At 46.6% G+C, this 17,411-nt stretch overlaps 2 protein-coding genes across 24 annotated transcripts in view; one reads left to right on the top strand and one right to left on the bottom strand.

Moving 5' to 3' along the window:
- Positions 1–4,540: 4,540 nt before the first annotated feature.
- LOC135983408 (uncharacterized) lies at positions 4,541–6,790 on the bottom strand. Its single transcript, XM_065595123.1, has 2 exons — positions 6,070–6,790; positions 4,541–5,079 (listed from the first exon to the last, which is right to left on the bottom strand). Exons 1-2 carry the CDS (start codon positions 6,644–6,646, stop codon positions 4,604–4,606), a joined length of 1,053 nt encoding a protein of 350 aa, XP_065451195.1. The 5' UTR covers positions 6,647–6,790; the 3' UTR covers positions 4,541–4,603.
- A 1,736-nt stretch (positions 6,791–8,526) lies between these two features.
- The window catches only part of IPO9 (importin 9), a 257,420-nt gene continuing 248,535 nt past the window's right edge, over positions 8,527–17,411 (top strand). For 5 of the 23 annotated variants that reach the window (XM_065595116.1, XM_065595111.1, XM_065595108.1 and 2 more), the window contains exon 1: positions 8,661–8,821. Coding sequence is in view for 10 of the 23 variants with exons in the window: in XM_005311758.4 (XP_005311815.3) it covers positions 8,542–8,821 (280 nt within the window). In the remaining 13 variants the exon portion in view is untranslated. Of the gene's footprint in view, positions 8,822–17,411 lie in introns of all 23 variants that reach the window. The other 18 variants (XM_005311758.4, XM_065595105.1, XM_065595106.1 and 15 more) reach the window with 15 other exon arrangements.

Below are 17,411 nucleotides of genomic sequence, written 5' to 3'. Positions count from 1 at the left end.
CATGCTTCGCAGTGTAAGAAAGCACCCCCCCAGCAAACCAATCACCTCAGGACCACGCAGAGTCAATTTTGACTCCAGAAGAAGACGTAGAGGAACAGCCTGCAATACCTTACCATCTACGCTCTCGTAAGGGTTGCCAGAAGCAGACGAGGACCTAAAGCAAGGCCCAAAAAGAAGCAGTAGTGAGCCTAGCGCCTGCTGCCCGGTGGATGTAAAACCGTGACTGCGGTTCCCTCAGTTGAGGTTGTCAGAACCGGAAGGGCCTTGCCTCCAACATGAGCCTCTGGTGGCGCCTGTTCCTCGGCTGCTGGTGTCTTAAGGTCTGGGGAGTCCACAATGACAATTCTTTTATCCAGCAGCAAGTGTGGATAGCTCAGACCCTTAATATTTCTAATTGCTGGATCTGCAGCCACATCCCAGCCCACTCTCAAGCTGGTGTTCCTGTCCTGGCAATCCCACTCAATTCCCCAGACCTCACTGGAGGACCTTGTCCGTTTAACAAAACATGGAACAATAATGACACTTGGGAAGCAGTGGGAATAAATGTATCTAAATGGATAAGTGTGATGGAGGGAAAAGGTCATTGGTGTTGAGTGTGTAATGGACAGGGCTGGATCTGGGAAAAAGCCGTTGCCTTCAGCATATTGAGGCCAATGGTGTATGGGATTATTCGAATAAAACTAAAAAGTGGCGGGCTGGGTATGGGGATATGAATTTTTTTCTTGACCTGAGGATCAAACAGAAAAAAATCAATTTCATGTTCCCCCTACAGTAACCTTAGTGAAAACAATACAATCTTTCAACACCATGCAAAAAGGCTCCTAAGGTTACAAGCAGTAGTTGAAATAATGGCAAATGAAATCGGAGAGAGTTTAAAAAACCCTGGCCAAAGAAACAGGGGCGATCTGACAGATGGCCCTCCAAAACGGTCAGGCATTGGACATTGTGCTGGCGGCCAAAGGAGGGACCTGTGCTCTCATTGGAAAATAATGTTGTGTGTTCATACCTGACGAACCCAAGGAAGTAATAGATCGTGCTAGTCACTTAGAACAAATCGCATATCTTCCCCATGAAGAGCTGAGTTCTTTATGGAAGTGGCTAAGTAACCTGTTAAATTTCTCTGGCATAGGAAACTGGTTGTTTCAGGGAGCCCTGACTATCCTGTTTGAAATCCTAATGATTTTTGTATGCTTTCAGCTAATCTCCTGTTGTATCCAGAATTGTGTAAGGTATGCCACCCAAGTGACTGCCCCAAAACAGAGTGCTAATATGATTTCGAAATATCACTGATGAACGAAGAGATAAAGAACGATTAATATGTGGAACCCAGTAATTGTTGGTCTTTGCGTAAGCTTGACCAAAAGGAGGGATTGTGAAAGTGAAATGAATTATATTAAAGAAATAGAATGAATTAAAGAATGCTGTATGTACCTTTAAGTAGAAATGAGAAATGCTGCAAGCCAGGGGGGCAGGAAAGCAGACATTAACTGCTTAATGAATTGCCCCACTTAAGGGCAATTGGTGAAGCATTAGCCTTAGATCGATAAGAGTTAATAAGGAAGCAGGATATGCATATTGTGCCCTATGCAAATTTTACAATTTTGCTCTCTCTGTCCCTTTGTTTAGTTCGCACCCTTTTATCTGTATAAATAAGACTGTTTGAATCTTGCATGGGGGCTCACAGTATCTGAATGTATTAGCAGAGCGCTGTGCTAATAAAACAGAGTGGTCTGACAAACTATGAGTCCTGAGTCTAACTTTGACAATACTTACTGCTGTAGTGTCATTCCAGATCCCATGTTAGGTTACCCGTCATTGGCGGAGTATGGTGGAGCCGTGTCCCATCAACAGTCAGGGTTGCCCTTCGGGGGACCGTCATGCACACGGATGGATGAGTCAAGGGGTAGGGTTTTTCATTTAACTTGATGGAGTGGTTCTTGGCAGTCATCTGGACCAGCTCCGTGTGCACCAGTTTCTCAGTGACGGCCACCTTGAACTTAGACAGATTTGTTAGCATATTATATGGGCATATACATAGAATTTCCTTATCAGAGTGCGTACAACATTCACTAGGGACAACGCTTTCCCGGACGAGCCCCCATGTGAAGGAACAGAAATGGTTGTAGAGTCAGTCCCCACAGAAAGAAATACAGTAAGAAGAAACTGAGAATTCCCAAAAGCTTAGGTTTTGTTCACCTAAGTCTCAGGGTATGTCTACACTACGAGAGTAGTTCGATTTTACTTAAATCGAATTTTTGGAATCGATATTGCAAAGTCGAACGTGTGTGTCCACACTAAGGACAGTAATTCGACTTTGTGAGTCCACAGTAACGGGGAAAGCGTCGACATTGGAAGCGGTGCACTGTGGGCAGCTATCCCACAGTTCCCGCAGTCCCCACTGCCCATTGGAATTCTGGGTGGAGCTGCCAATGCCTTCTGGGTAAAAAAAATGTGTCGAGGGTGCTTTTGGGTAACTGTTGTCATCCGTCCATCACTCCCACCCTCCCTCCCTGAAAGCGCCGGCGGGAAATCAGTTCGCGCACTTTTCTAGTCAGTGACAGCGCGGACGCCACAGCACTGCGAGCATGGAGCCCGCTGCGACCATCGCTGCAGTTGTGGCCGTTCTCAACGCCTCGCAGCTTATCATCCACCTTTCCCTGAGGCAGATGCAGATAAGTCAGGCGAGGAGGCTACAGCACCGCGGTGAGGGCCTGAAGTCTGAGAGTAGCACAGACCTCTCAGAAAGCACGGGACCCAGCGCCGGGGACATCACGGTGGCAATGGGTCATGTTGATGCCGTGGAACGGCGATTCTGGGCCCGGGAAACAAGCACTGAGTGGTGGGACCGCATAGTGCTGCAGGTCTGGGATGAATCCCAGTGGCTGCGAAACTTTCGCATGCGGAAGGGAACTTTCCTTGAACTTTGTGAGTTGCTGTCCCCTGCCCTGAAGCGCAATGACACCCGGATGCGAGCAGCCCTGACTGTCCAGAAGCGAGTGGCCATAGCCCTCTGGAAGCTTGCAACGCCAGACAGCTACCGGTCAGTCGCGAACCACTTTGGCGTGGGCAAATCTACCGTGGGGGTTGTTGTGATGCAAGTAGCCAAACGTTGATGTACTGCTTTCAAAGGTAGTGACCCTGGGAAATGTGGAGGCGATCATAGATGGCTTCGCAGCGATGGGATTCCCAAACTGCAGTAGGGCCATAGATGGAACTCACATCCCTATCCTGGCACCGGACCACCAGGCCAGCCAGTACATTAACAGAAAGGGCTACTTTTCCATGGTGCTGCAAGCACTGGTGGACCACAGGGGACGTTTTACGAACATCTACGTCGGATGGCTGGGCAAGGTTCATGACGCTCGTGTTTTCAGGAACTCTAGTCTGTTTAGACGGCTGCAGCAAGGTATTTACTTCCCGGACAACAAAATAACTGTTGGGGATGTGGAGATGCCTATAGTCATCCTCGGGGACCCAGCCTACCCGCTAATGCCCTGGCTCATGAAGCCCTATACTGGCGCCCTGGACTGTGGAAAAGAACTCTTCAACTACCGGCTGAGCAAGTGCAGAATGGTGGTGGAGTGTGCTTTTGGCCGTCTCAAGGGGAGATGGAGAAGCTTACTGACTCGCTGTGATCTCAGCGAAACCAATATCCCCATTGTTATAGCAGCTTGCTGTGTGCTCCACAATCTCTGTGAGAGCAAGGGGGAGACCTTTATGGCGGGGTGGGAGGTTGAGGCAAATAGCCTGGCTTCTGATTACGCCCAGCCAGACAGCCGGGCGATTAGAAGAGACCAGCGGGATGCGCTGTGCATCCGGGAGGCTTTGAAAGCTAGGTTCCTGACTGAGCAGGGTAACCTGTGACTTTTAAGTTAGTGTACAGAGAAGCTGAACCTGCCCCCGTTTCTTTACCCAGTTAATGTTGACTATCCTCTCCAGTTACATACCCCCTTCACCCCCTTCCAACACACGTTTAGAAATAAAATCACTTCTACTTTGTTAATGAACACCGTTGTCTTTATTACTGTTTTCGCGGGAATGTTTTAAAACTGGGACGCAGACTGTGGTGGGGAGCGGGTGTAGTGTACTGACGCAAATGAAGCTTCTAAACTCCAGGATTGACAGGCTCCGCTGTGGTGGACTGGTTGTTTCAATGGAGCCTGTCACCCCTCCTGATCAGGACTGTGTGTATGGGGGGGCGATGTGACTTTGTGGCAGGGGGAGGACGGTTACAGATCCCCTGCTGCGTGGCTCTGTGATCCAGGATAAGGACCGCCGCATAAGATCTGTAACTGCCCTCCCCCGCCACAAAGTCACAGAGCAACCCACCCCCCACCACAGAACATGAAAACCACCTCCCAGACTGACCAGGGTAACTAGTCACTGCACTGTGTATGTGCCCTGCTGCTGGACCTGCCCCCGCCTATGTACCCTGCCAAAGGTGACTGTCCTGTCCAATTACCAACCCCCTTCCCCCCCTCCTCCAAAAGAACATGATGGAAACAGTAATTAACAGAAACATATTTTTTATTAGCAACTACACATGGAACTGGGAGGTGAAACTTGGACGGGGGCTTCTGTGAGGCGGGAAGGAAAGAACTTGTCAAATTTTGGGGAATGAGAGCCTTCTACTACTAGAGCTCTCTGCAGGGGTGGAGTGAGAGTTAGCACGGACTCTGCCGCCCCTCCTTCTTTGCACTTTCGGTGAGGAGGGTATGGGACTTGGTGGCGGGGGAGGGCGGTTACAGATAGACTGCAGCGGGGCTCTGTCCTCCTGCCTCCGTTCCTGCAGAACATCCACAAGGCGCCGGAGCGTGTCCGTTTGCTCCCTCAGTAGTCCAAGCAGCGTTTGAGTCGCCTGCTGGTCTTCCTGCCGCCACCTCTCGTCCCGATCCATGTTTGCTTGGTGCATTTGGGACAAGTTCTCCCGCCACTGGGTCTGCTGTGCTGCCTGGGCTCGGGAGCAGGCCATAAGCTCCGAGAACATGTCCTCCCGTGTCCTCTTCTTCCTACACCTAATCTGCGCTAGCCTCTGGGAGTGTGATGACAGGCTAGGTTGTGAGACAGTCGCAGATGTGGCTGTGGGAATGGGAAAAAGGGAGTGAATTCCTCAGAAAGATAAATGTAGTTGTGAACAAAGAACATAGTCTTTGTGAACAAGACCATGCACAGCACCTATCACATGCGCACTCAGCACAAGGTCGAATTCTCGGCCTTCGCAGTCAGTGCCTGGGGTCTTGCACAGCAGATTTGAGAAGCGGGGCAGGACACCGGAATTTCTGTAGCAGGCAGACATGGTAAGCCGTAGACTTGTGGCAGCTTAAAACTTTAATATTAGCACTGGCCTCATTTCACATTGAAAGCAATGTCAGTCCCTGCTGCCAGCAATCCGGCAAGCAGGAACTCTGCCCCTGTCCCACCCCCTCGCGGCTGTCCCCGGGAACGATCCCTGTAGGCTGCCCCTCTCCCGCCTCCACCGCGTGGCCGCAAACCAGTGGTTACAGTTCTGTAAAGGAACGGGCAAGCAGTCCCAACACTAACATTCCCCTACCTAATTCAAAGCAGGTCACCATGAGCGACATCACCCTCATGAGGATCTCAGACAGCGAGAAAGAAAGAATGCTTCGGGAAAGCCTCCAAAGACCAGGGCCGTATGCCGCCCTGCTGTGCAGAGCAATGATCCCTGAGTACTTGATTGTCTCGTGGCGCGGAAACGTTTCATACTACGGAGGACCCAATAAGGCCGCTCTCCCCAGGAACCTGATGCAACGGCTTTCCAATTACCTCCAGGAGAGCTTCATCGAGATGTCCCAGGAGGATTTCTGCTCTATCCCCGGACATATAGACCGCATTTTACTCTAGCTGCACTGGCAGTGACTAAACAGTAGAGCGGTTTGGGCAGGACAATCATGCTAAACCGGACATTGTTAGATTTTTTTTCAATAGTTGCACTGCCCAGGACTGAAACGTTAAGTGCCTAGGGCAAACTAATCATGAGAAAACCATTGTTGTTGTTGTTAATATTCCTGTTCTGTTAAAAATAAATGTTTAGATGTTTACAACGCTTACTGGCTGATCCTTCCCCAGATTCTGTGTCCGGGTTAACGGCTGGGGACGGTTGGTAGGGGATCTCTGTAAGGGTGATGAAGAGATCCTGGCTGTCGGGGAAATCAGCATTGTAAGCGCTGTCGACTGCCTCGTCCTCCTCATCTCCTTCCTCATCTTCCCCGTCCGCTAACATGTCCGAGGAACCGGCCGTGGACAATATCCCATCCTCAGAGTCCACGGTCAGTGGTGGGGTAGTGGTGGCGGCCGCACCTAGGATGGAATGCAGTGCCTCGTAGAAACGGGATGTCTGGGGATGGGATCCGGAGCGTCCGTTTGCCTCTTTGGTCTTCTGGTAGCCTTGTCTCAGCTCCTTGATTTTCACGCGGCACTGCATTGCATCCCGGCTGTATCCTCTCTCTGACATGTCTTTAGAGATCTTCTCGTAGATCTTTGCATTCAGTTTCTTGGAGCGCAGCTCGGAAAGCACGGACTCATCGCCCCACACAGCGATCAGATCCAAGACTTCCCGATCAGTCCATGCTGGGGCCCTCTTTCTATTCTGAGATTGCACGGCCATCACTGCTGGAGAGCTCTGCATCGTTGCCAGTGCTGCTGAGCTCGCCACGATGTCCAGACAGGAAATGAGATTCAAACTGCCCAGACAGGAAAAGGAATTCAAATTCAAATTTTCCCGGGGCTTTTCCTGTGTGGCTGGTCAGAGCATCCGAGCTCGGACTGCTGTCCAGAGCGTCAACAGAGTGGTGCACTGTGGGATAGCTCCCGGAGCTATTAGCGTCGATTTCCATCCACACCTAGCCTAATTCAACATGGCCATGTTGAATTTAGCGCTACTCCCCTCGTCGGGGAGGAGTACAGAAGTCGAATTAAAGAGACCTCTATGTCGAACTAAATAGCTTCGTGGTGTGGACGGGTGCAGGGTTAATTCGATGTAACGGCGCTAACTTCGACATAAACGCCTAGTGTAGACCAGGCCTCAGAGTCTTTGATCACCAAGATCTATACAAAACAGGAGTACTTGTGGCACCTTAGAGACTAACAAATTTATTAGAGCATAAGCGGATACAGACTAACACGGCTGCTACTCTGAAGATCTATACAGTCTACTGAGTCTAAAACAACATCTTTCCTTCACTTGCTTGTAGGAATCATCAGTTGGAATCCATGCAGACTCTTCCTCTGCTGAAATCACTGCTAGCCAGTCAGCTAACAGATTAACCAGTCACTCAGTTAAGTGTATAGATTTAAAGAAAACCCTATTACAAGACAATACAAAACTGAGAATAGCAAAATAGAAATGACTCCTTCCGCATTACTACATTTAAAGAAAAGTTGGTGACTAGTTGAGACCATTTAACTAGAACATTTTGGCTACAATCAAAACAACATTCAAAGCATACAATTAAAATAGAAGTTATTTTCCCCCTTCCAGTTTCCCCTTGTTATAATTAGCATTGCCCATACTTCCCTGTTAGAAGGTTAATAATATCACTAACCTGCTGCAAAATGCTTCAGAGTTAGGGACACCAGCCTGCTTCTTGCTCCTGGGCTCAGCTTTTCCCAACTCACACAGGGCAGGTGGCCTTCTGCAAAGCAGCTACCCTGACTGCTCACCCTCATGGAGTCTGACTCCAGCAACAGGGAACCTACTGGAGCAGACCCAAAACTACCACACTCAATTCCATAAACTTCTGTATGTTGAGTGCTTAATCTGCCCAGCAACAATGACCCAGACACAGCTCACTCCTAACTCCCTCAATGGGTTTCTTAAAGGGCTATCTCCCTATTAGGCACATGGGTTACAGTAGCACTGTGGTTAGTTAAGGTTGCCCAACACTGCACATTGTAAGATCCTTTTGCTATTTTTTAATAACTTTGCCAATCTTAACAGATTGGGCTGAAATTTTCTATGCCAGCCAGGTGTATGCATCAAGATAAGAATTTCTGAACTATCCAGTTCATCTGCTCCTGAGACTGTTAGGGGAAAATACATTGTTTTGCCCAGGTTAAAAAAATATCTTACAACTATTTTAGTGAGAAGGTCTAGTGCCTCTATGATTTGGAGTAGGGGGTTTAATATTCCACTGCTGTCAGCAAATTATCTATGAAACCCCCTTGGAAAAGTAGCAGGTTCACACAGAGGGTAACCGTCTTCTACTGCTACCAATTCTTCTCTTAGCTTCAGTGGCAGAAGTTTGTAGGGTTGATAAAAAGGGCAAATCTGACAACCTAGGTTGGGGGTCAACGTGGTACAATTTCTATTTGTTCAATTGTTTTTGAAAAAAATAAAATATGACGTGTAAGAAAAATAAGGTTTTAAGAAAGTGAGGGTTGCACAGCTGAGGCGATGACCCTGCTCAGGCTTCTGCGGGCACCGCTCACAGGGCACGTCATGCACAGGCACACCGCACACGGGGCCGAGTGCGGATTGTACCCGCCCCAGAACTCCCTGCTCACGGCCCCACAGCCTCACACATGCAGTTCCCCGCCGGCCTGCGGGGGCGCTGTGCGCGGCTCCCATCTTCCCTCGGAGGCGCCGCGTGCCGTCGTTGCGTGACGTGTGTGCGTTTGGCGCGCGCGGCGGCCCGTACTGTGGAGACTGCTGGCCGGAGCTGTGGCGGGATGGCGGCCGCGGGGCTGGTGGCGCAGGGCCTGAAGGAGGCGCTGGTGGAGACGTTGACCGGCATCCTGTGTCCGGTGCAGGGCGTGCGTGCGGCCGCAGAGGAGCAGGTGAAGGTGCTGGAGGTGACCGAGGGTGAGTCCAGGCCTTTGCCTTGCAGTACAGACTCCCTGCACGGCCGCAGGCGGCTGCCGGCCCAAGGGGAGACTCCGCACGGTGAGGGGCAGCCAGGGCCGGGCCCCCGTCTCCGGGCTGCCTCCGTCCCTATTCACCGACCTGCTTCCCAGGGCCACAGTCAGAGCCCGGAGCGCTGTCCCTCCGGGAGCCCCCCCTCTTCGCCCAGGCGGCTCCTATTCGGGGATGTGCTCATCACCTAGGCAGGCGTGACCGGCGGGTGGGGGCCCCAATGGAGAGCCTAGGCTCCCTACTCCCTCTTCATGCAGCGCTTCCCCTTGGCCCCGCCTGGAGCCTCCGTCTTTTGTATAAAGTTCTGGCTAGTCTGTGTCAGAGGCACTGGCAGCTCCACTGCATCCTCATCTGCTGGGAGGGAAAAGGGGTTTCCGATCTTTTTTCCCATATGCAGAGCCTCCTGGCCGTTGAGAAGTGGGGTGCTCTGTTGTTTTTCCCTTTCTCCCTGAGTTGCTCTGAGGAGTTTGCTTCAAGCTATGTTTCCCCTCCCCCAAATCTCATCTACAAGTGCATATCTTTTTCCTTTATGCAACTCTGTATGGCTTGGGACACACAAAGAACAAAGGGTTAAACTGGCTGGAAGTATTAATTTAAGAGGGAATAGTAAAAGCTAAATGTGTGGAGCTTGACTAAAGAGACATGTTAAGTCTTTAAATATTTAAGTGGTGTAATTAGCACTCTTGGTTTTGCATTGTCTGACAGGGTGTAAACTAGGAGTAATGAAATTAAGAAAAGGAAAGTGTAGCTCTTATGGTTTACTTGTATTTTTCTTACTAGCCTGGATTTTCCAAAAAGGATAGCCCCATCACTTGCGACTTTCATGTAATGTTTAAAAATAAAACAATATATAAAAAGTATCAGAGGGGTAGCTGTGTTAGTCTGTATCCACCCCCCCCGTAAAAGGAAGTCCCGTGGCAATTTATGCCTGTTCTGTAATTTTTACTCCATGCATCTGAAGAAGTGGGTTTTTACCCACAAAAGCTTATGTCCAAATAAATCTGTTAGTTTTTAATATAAAAAGTGTTTGTCTGTTGTACCAAGGTCTTAGGCTTCAGTACAGAACTAGTAGATGTATTGGAATTAAATATTTGTATAGGTGCAATCAGTGTCAAGTATAAACACAACTTTTTCCAAAGCATTACTCTACTGACATACATCGGCTTTTCCATAGTTGATTTTGGAACCAGAGAGTTTGCCTGGAAAATTGCCAATTAACATTGAAGGCTAAGGAGAACATTTGACTTTACTGTCTTTTCTCTTTCATTATCATAAATATCTTGTTGCTATTCCTTGATATTCTCTATATAGCTTAATCTCCTTGAAACCTCATGCACTGGCAGTATTGCAGGTGATGGTGTAGGATTGTAGTTAACCAGATTTATTAATTGTTCCTGTTGTGGATACCTTTGTGGTCAGTCCTACTTCTATTGCTTTCTCTGGCAATCATTGATTTTAGTGGGCACAGGTTAACATAGTATGTGTTTTCTGTGAGCATGTTGTCCTTTATTGACTGTCTGAAGGAATATAAAGGTCCTTCTCTACCTGTCAGTTTACAGAGCACTTCCCTTAGCTCCAGTGGTAGAGGCCAGTGCACCTAATGCTGTAGGAACTCTTTTGGCTCTACAGATGTTTGATTATGGAGAACTTGTGTATTTCTTATGGACCTTATGGAATCCATCTTTACACTCCTTATCTAAGTGCTTTCCTCACCATCTCACATTCAAAACTGTGGAACTGGTGGCTATTGCCTCCGGCAGGAGAGTTAGTGAGACTAAAGCACTAATGATTGACATCCTCCCATTTCTCTCTCCCCCCCCCATTGTCTTCCACATGGATAAGATGGTACTGAATTCCTCACCAAGGTGGTGTCCTATTTTATTTTAAACAAAACTATCAACCTCCCCGTTTTTCTTAACTCACACTCAAACCCAAGTGGAACACATAGCAGATCACAATTTATCAACTAGCAGCATATATGCTCCTTCCTTCAAGCATCAGGGCACTCAATTAGAGCCCAGGCAACCTCCTCAGCATACCTGACAACTATTCCTGTATCAGGGCAACCACTTTAAGCTTAGCCCATACCTTTACCAAGCTTTGTGGCCTAGATTTGGTGTCTAGATCAGATGCTGTATCTAAGACCTGTTCTTAGATCCTTATTTACCTAGGTATAGTTAGGTAGGATTTCTCAGACCTTTGTATTAATCTGGGAATTGCGAACTAGTCATAAGAGGGAATCACACAGCCAAAGACTCAAAGAAGAAAGAATGGTCAATGTAGTTCTTCAAGATATTTTGTCTGTATGGATCCCAATGTGCTCCCTCCATTGCCACTTCCTCAGAGTTCAGATATGCTGGGATTCTGAATTAGACCTGTTGTGCGCTTAAAAATTAGATCAATCTAGCTTTGTTGCTTAGGGTTGTGAAAAATTTCATACTATGTGCAATGTAGTTAGATTGATCTAACCCCCAGCGTAGATGTAGCTAGGGCGACGGAAGAATTATTTATTTGACTTAGCTACAATCTCTTGGAGAGGTGAATTAACTTCATTGATGGAAAAACCCTTTCTGTTGATGTAGGAAGTGTCTACTCTACAGCGGTACAGCTGCATTGCCATAGCTGTGCTGCTGTAGTGTAGACATACCCTGAATAATGGAATTGAGGCGTTTGGGGCTGCTCTGCCCTATGTACCATTGGGGTTGGAGGGGGATACAAGAATATGCAAGATGCAGATGGGGCCCCAAAAGACATTGCTGGTCAAAAGATTCCAGTCTCATGTGGTGTGCTTGCATGCTTTAACTGTATCCACATGGACAAAACACCTCAAAGAACCACAGTTACTGTAAAGAAAGTAATCATTCTTTTTAAAAAGATTTTTTTAAATTGTTCCTTTTTTGAAATTCTGTGTGTTTCTAGTTCAATTTTCAGACACTTGTCATTAAGAACATCAGTTAGTCCTCTGAAAATGGTATGCTTCTCGTAAGGCTCAAACAACATTACATTGCTCCAAAAAGAGCTGGAATGAGATAAGTGGAACTATTGCAGCTTATTCAGTAGAACTTCACTTATTTTCACCTTGGGCGCCTCGAGTATCTTTTGGCAGTGACTTTTGCTCTCCTGTGCTGTGCTTTATTCCAAAACCAGCCTGTAGAGAGCCAGTGATATCATCTGTTCTGTGCATGCATGCTTAGACAATTACAGAAGGCAGAGGTGAGTAAGTGGTGGGACTTGGGGAGCAATCCTATAGAATGCATGTAAAGGGGTTGGAGTGGTCATGTCTGCATCAGATTTACACCCTTTCTCCCAAAGTATTATTCCTCATTACCCCCTCTTAAACACCCCTCATGGCTCCCCTCCCTTGCAAAGTCCTGCTCCAGCCCAAATGAAGGATTGTCATTTTAGCCAGAGCAAGGTCCCTGTTACCTAGCACTGGGTCTTTATCAGACAAACAAGCTGACAGCTTTGCTTCTAACCTGCCTGAAGCTGCCATTCACCTCCTCCCTGTCTGACTCCATTACTTCAGATGAAAAGCAGGAGGCAAGGTTTGTGGAGAAGAAGGATAATAACAGCTGTAGATGGGCCAGTAGTGGGACTCCTAGTCCTGCTCCTGAGTCAGTTTGCCAGTCTGAAGCTAGTCTAGATCTTGAGGGGGCTTGTGGGGAAAGAGTTTGGTTTCCACTGGCATAGGGGATGCAGCGTGGGCAGTACAGGGAGATAGCTGAGAGTTAGGGCAGCCATCTTGATCCCTCCCATTCCGGCTCCCCAAAAGTATTACTCTCCCTTCATAGTATTCGCAGAATAATACCTGCCCCCCATAAATGGCTTAGGGGAAGCTGACTCCCCTCCTCTGCAGAACCCAGGTCCAATAGAGATCTCGCTGGACATGAGCCTCTCAGAAGAACAGCAGGTTCTTTGGCACAGGGACAGCTATCACAGTCCTCCCTTTTACCTGCTTTTCATAGCACTGGTGGAAAGAGTCAGGCAGGAGGCAGAGAAGGTAGCAGAACTACCCCACTGCTCCTGATCTGAGTGTGCCACTGCTGTGTTTCCCCATCTGTAAGATGATGGTAATACTTCTCTTTCTCCCCTTGTCTGACTCTTGTCTAGTTAGATTGAAAACTCCTCATGGCAAGGGCTGCCTCACAGTATGTATATACAATACCTAGCACAATGTGGCTCTGATACCAGTTGAAGCCTTTAGATCAGGGCTGGCCAACCTGAGCCTGAGAAGGAGCCAGAATTTACCAATGTACATTGCCAAAGAACCACAGTAATACATCAGCAGCCTTCCTCCTTTCCCCCCTCCCACTGCCTCCCCGTCACTCTCTGCGCTTCCGGATCAGCTGTTTCATGGCGTGCAGGAGCGAGGGCATGGCAGGCTCAGGGGAGAGGGCTGGAAGGGGTGGAGTGGGGGCAGGGCCTGCGGCAGAGCCAGGGGTTGAGCAGCGAGCACCCCCTGGCACATTGGAAAGTTGGCACCTGTAGCTCCAGCCCCAGAGTTGGTGCCTATACAAGGAGCCACATATTAATGTCTGAAGAGCCGCATGTGGCTCCGGAGCCACAGGTTGGCCACCCCTGCTTTAGATGATTCTATAGTATGAATAAATAATGGTGTAGTGTAGACCAGCCCTACGAGTATATCCTTGAATTCAAGAAACATTTTGAATTTTGAAATGCAGTAGGACGAACAGCACTTAAACCTCTTTCATGTTTGTGTGTCTCTCTCTCTTAACACTGGGAGAAGCCATTAATAGTTGGCACCAGTTTACCCAGATCTGAGCTTATGGACTTGTTCTCTGCTGTTCAAATGGCTGCCTGCAAATGGTTCTTTTAATTTAAAGCCATAGTTTCTTGTAATACTTTTTTGTTTAGGGTAGCTAAGTATTTGTTACCCCTGTGGGAGTAGTGCACCCACCTAGTGGGCAGCAAATGTATTATATGCCCCTTACATTTTTTTCCCCAAAGAATGTGATGCTTTTTGTGTGGAATTGAGCGTCTTCCACTGAGGACTGCTTGAGCATAGATAGATTATTCAAAACATTTCTAGTGTGCCAAATCTCCTTTTGTGTCAAGGACATGCACATGGTCCTCTGCTCAGTCTGGGATTGTCTTGCGTTACTGGAGAAGCTGTAAAAAGAAGAACAGGAGGACTTGTGGCACCTTAGAGACTAACAAATTTATTAGAGCATAAGCTTTCGTGGACTACAGCCCACTTCTTCGGATGCATATAGAATGGAACATATATTGAGGAGATATATATACACACATACAGAGAGCATAAACAGGTGGGAGTTGTCTTACCACCTCTGAGAGGCCAATTAATTAAGAGAAAAAAAACTTTTGAAGTGATAATCAAGCTAGCCGAGTACAGACAGACAGTTAGATAACAAGTGTGAGAATACTTACAAGGGGAGATAGATTTAATGTTTGTAATGGCTCAACCATTCCCAGTCCTTATTTAAACCGGAGTTGATTGTGTCTAGTTTGCATATCAATTCTAGCTCAGCAGTTTCTCGTTGGAGTCTGTTTTTGAAGTTTTTCTGTTGTAATATAGCCACCCGCAGGTCTGTCACTGAATGACCAGACAGGTTAAAGTGTTCTCCCACTGGTTTTTGAGTATTTTGATTCCTGATGTCAGATTTGTGTCCATTAATTCTGGAGAAGCTGTGTGATATAGCCATGAGTTAAATTTCTGAGCTCATCCAAGTAAATGCCTCCCATGGAGAGATTATCTTCCCCTTCTCTGGTGGGTTTGCTGGCAAGTCCCACACAGTAGTTGCTCCAGTGGATCCTATGGTAGTTTTGTACACCCTGCAGCAGGGTTTCTCAACCTTAGTCTTTCTGAGCCCACCCCCCCCCAACCTGCTATAAAAACTCCACGTCCCACCTGTGCCACAACAACTGTTTTTTCTGCATATAAAAGGCAGGGCCAGCATTAGGGGGTAGCAAACAGGGCAGTTGCCTGGAGGCCCTGTGAAGCTAAGTTGCTCAGGCTTCAGCCCTGGGTGGCAGTTTGGAATCCCAGGCTTCAGCCCCATGTGGTGGGGTGTCAGCTTTTTTCCCTGGGCCACAGCAAGTCTAATGCTGGCCCTGCTTGGTGGACCCCCTGAAACTTGCTTGGGCTCCCCAAGTGGGCCCTGGACCCCTGGTTGAGAGCCACTGCCCTACAGGGAACTAACTTTTAATAAAGTTTCAGCCTGCAAGGGATGATAGCTTAAATATTCTAGTGAGTGTTATGCAGAATATTGGTAATGGGTTTCTTCTTACCCTGCAATTTGAACACTATCACACCCCCAATAGCTCCTCTGGTTTTCAATATATTTTAACTCTTTGTGAGTTTCCACATAGTCCTCGTTTAAATTTCACTTTAATTGTTTAATTGTTGCTTTAATTCTTTCAGGGTGAGAAGAAAACCTTTATGTAACCAATTTTTTCCCTATATACATTACTTCTAAACCATTTCACAAGCGTAAAGTATTTGTCAATGATGTTTAACTTTTTATCTATTGCAATTATTGCAAATCAGCAAAGCATACCTAGTATCACTTAATGGGCAGTACTTTTTATGTAACTAAGAACCTAAGCTTCTTGCATCCCTCATCTGCCCACTATTTGTGGGGTGGAGACAGAAAACTAAATTCTCTGCAAGTATATTATCCACGAGAGCTTTTAATTTTGATCCACTTTACTGTTTGCTCAAAGCCAAATCTCTGTTTAATATAATGACAGGTTTCAGAGTAGCAGCCGTGTTAGTCTGTATCCGCAAAAAGAAGAACAAGAGTACTTGTGGCACCTTAGAGACTAACAAATTTATTAGAGCATAATGTAGTCCACGAAAGCTTATGCTCTAATAAATTTGTTAGTCTCTAAGGTGCCACAAGTACTCCTGTTCTTCTGTTTAATATAAGTAACTTAAGTTCAAATGGTGATATTATAGGGGGCACCAGCTCCACTTTAGTTAAGGTTGTGAAGCCCTTTCTGTTAAAAGGATGACTAAGTCATTAGGAGTAATGGTCTCAAGTTACAATGGGGGAGGTTTAGGATGGATATTAGGAAACACTTTTTCACTAGGAGGATGGTGAAGCACTGGAATGGGTTACCTAGGGAGGTGGTGGAATCTCCTTCCTTAGAGATTTTTACGGCCCAGCTTGACAAAGCCCTGGCTGGGCTGATTTAGTTGGGGATTGATCCTGCTTTGAGCAGGGGATTGGACTAGATGACCTCCTGAGATCTCTTTCAACCCTAATGTTCTATGATTCTATGAAAGGTAATTGAAGCAGATATTATGAAGTCATTGGGAGGTGAACTATCTCTGTGGCAGCGCTTTAACATGGCTTGTGTGGTCATGGCAGAGCTCTAAAAAGCCCACCTCCATGGGGGCGTAGCTCCCAGCGCTGGTGCACTCTCTACACTGGCACTTCACAGCGCTGAAACTTGCTGCGCTCGGGGTATTTTTTCACACCCCTGAGCGAGAAAGTTGCAGCTCTGTAAATTGCCAGTGTAGACAAGCCCTCCAATTCAACAGGTTAATCATTAATATTTGGAGGATTTTCTTGCTATGCTGTATTAGGAGAAGACCATCACCAGACAGACGTTGTTTTAGTTAAATAAAACCATTTAAACGTTATGTAGTCTGGATTTTTTTCTTCAACAGCAAACATATAATATTTTAACAGAACGAACATATGAATTTTTGAATTTAGTTAAGCATTCAAGTTTTTTAAAACCAGGTTTCTTCTTATTAAAATTGTTTTTGACTAAAATAGTTAAATATTTAAAAGAAAAAAATTAAATCGACTATATCAGCCAGGTCAACATAAGAAACTTAAAATATTGGCTTCTGCAGTTAACTCAGTGATCTTCACCTTCATTTTTGTGTGTTCATAATCTGGTAAAGAAAAACAAGCTTTCCTGCTTTTTCAGGTCCCAAACAATTTCTCAATTTGGAATGAATTAGTCCAAAGAAAGAAAATATTCTTTCTACACCGTCAAAAGAAGCTACTGCTGTTAAAAGTGAGAGTATCACTTCAACAGTCTCTGAATTCAAGTGCTTAAGTGACTTCCAGCTGGTGTGACTTTCTTTAAAACATCATCAGCAAACATATATTTCTTGAATGGTTCACCCTTATCTCTGAAGTTTATTACAGTTGGCATTATGGAGGGATGATTGCTGGATGTCCATGTCTTCTTCAGCTTTAAGGTTTGACCCTGGTACCGAGTATTGAGAATATTTGCAAGAAAATGAGCTGGAGATAGTGCTTGTCCCATTCGTTTTTTCAATACTTGTAATTTAACTCTGTCATTGCATGTTTCTCTTTTTAAGATCTCACTCAGTTCCTTCCAAATTTCTACAGCGTCAGCAATAACAGCAATTTCCTTGCATTTTGTTCAAGGCTACAGAAATAGGCTTCAGGGTACTCAGCATGAGTTCAACATTTCTCTTAAGCCCAATGTTGAGAACTTTGGCTGTGACATCTATTTTTTCATGATTTTTGTTCACAGACCTTCATCAGATTAGGCCCGTTCTTGATAAAGT

This window comes from Chrysemys picta, chromosome 4, assembly GCF_011386835.1.
Source record: "Chrysemys picta bellii isolate R12L10 chromosome 4, ASM1138683v2, whole genome shotgun sequence".
In the NCBI taxonomy this organism is placed as follows: domain Eukaryota; kingdom Metazoa; phylum Chordata; order Testudines; family Emydidae; genus Chrysemys; species Chrysemys picta.
Note: the sequence above shows the minus strand (reverse complement) of the source record. Positions and strands in the feature narration are given on the sequence as shown.

What these genes read in the sequence shown, in the direction of transcription:
- LOC135983408 (XM_065595123.1), bottom strand. Translation starts at nt 6,646, where the DNA reads ATGCAGAGCTCTCCAGCAGTGATGGCCGTGCAATCTCAGAATAGAAAG. An exon ending in ATCTGGGGAAGGATCAGCCA is followed by an intron (nt 5,080 to 6,069) that starts GTAAGCGTTGTA and finishes CCATTCCCACAG; the next exon opens with CCACATCTGCGACTGTCTCA.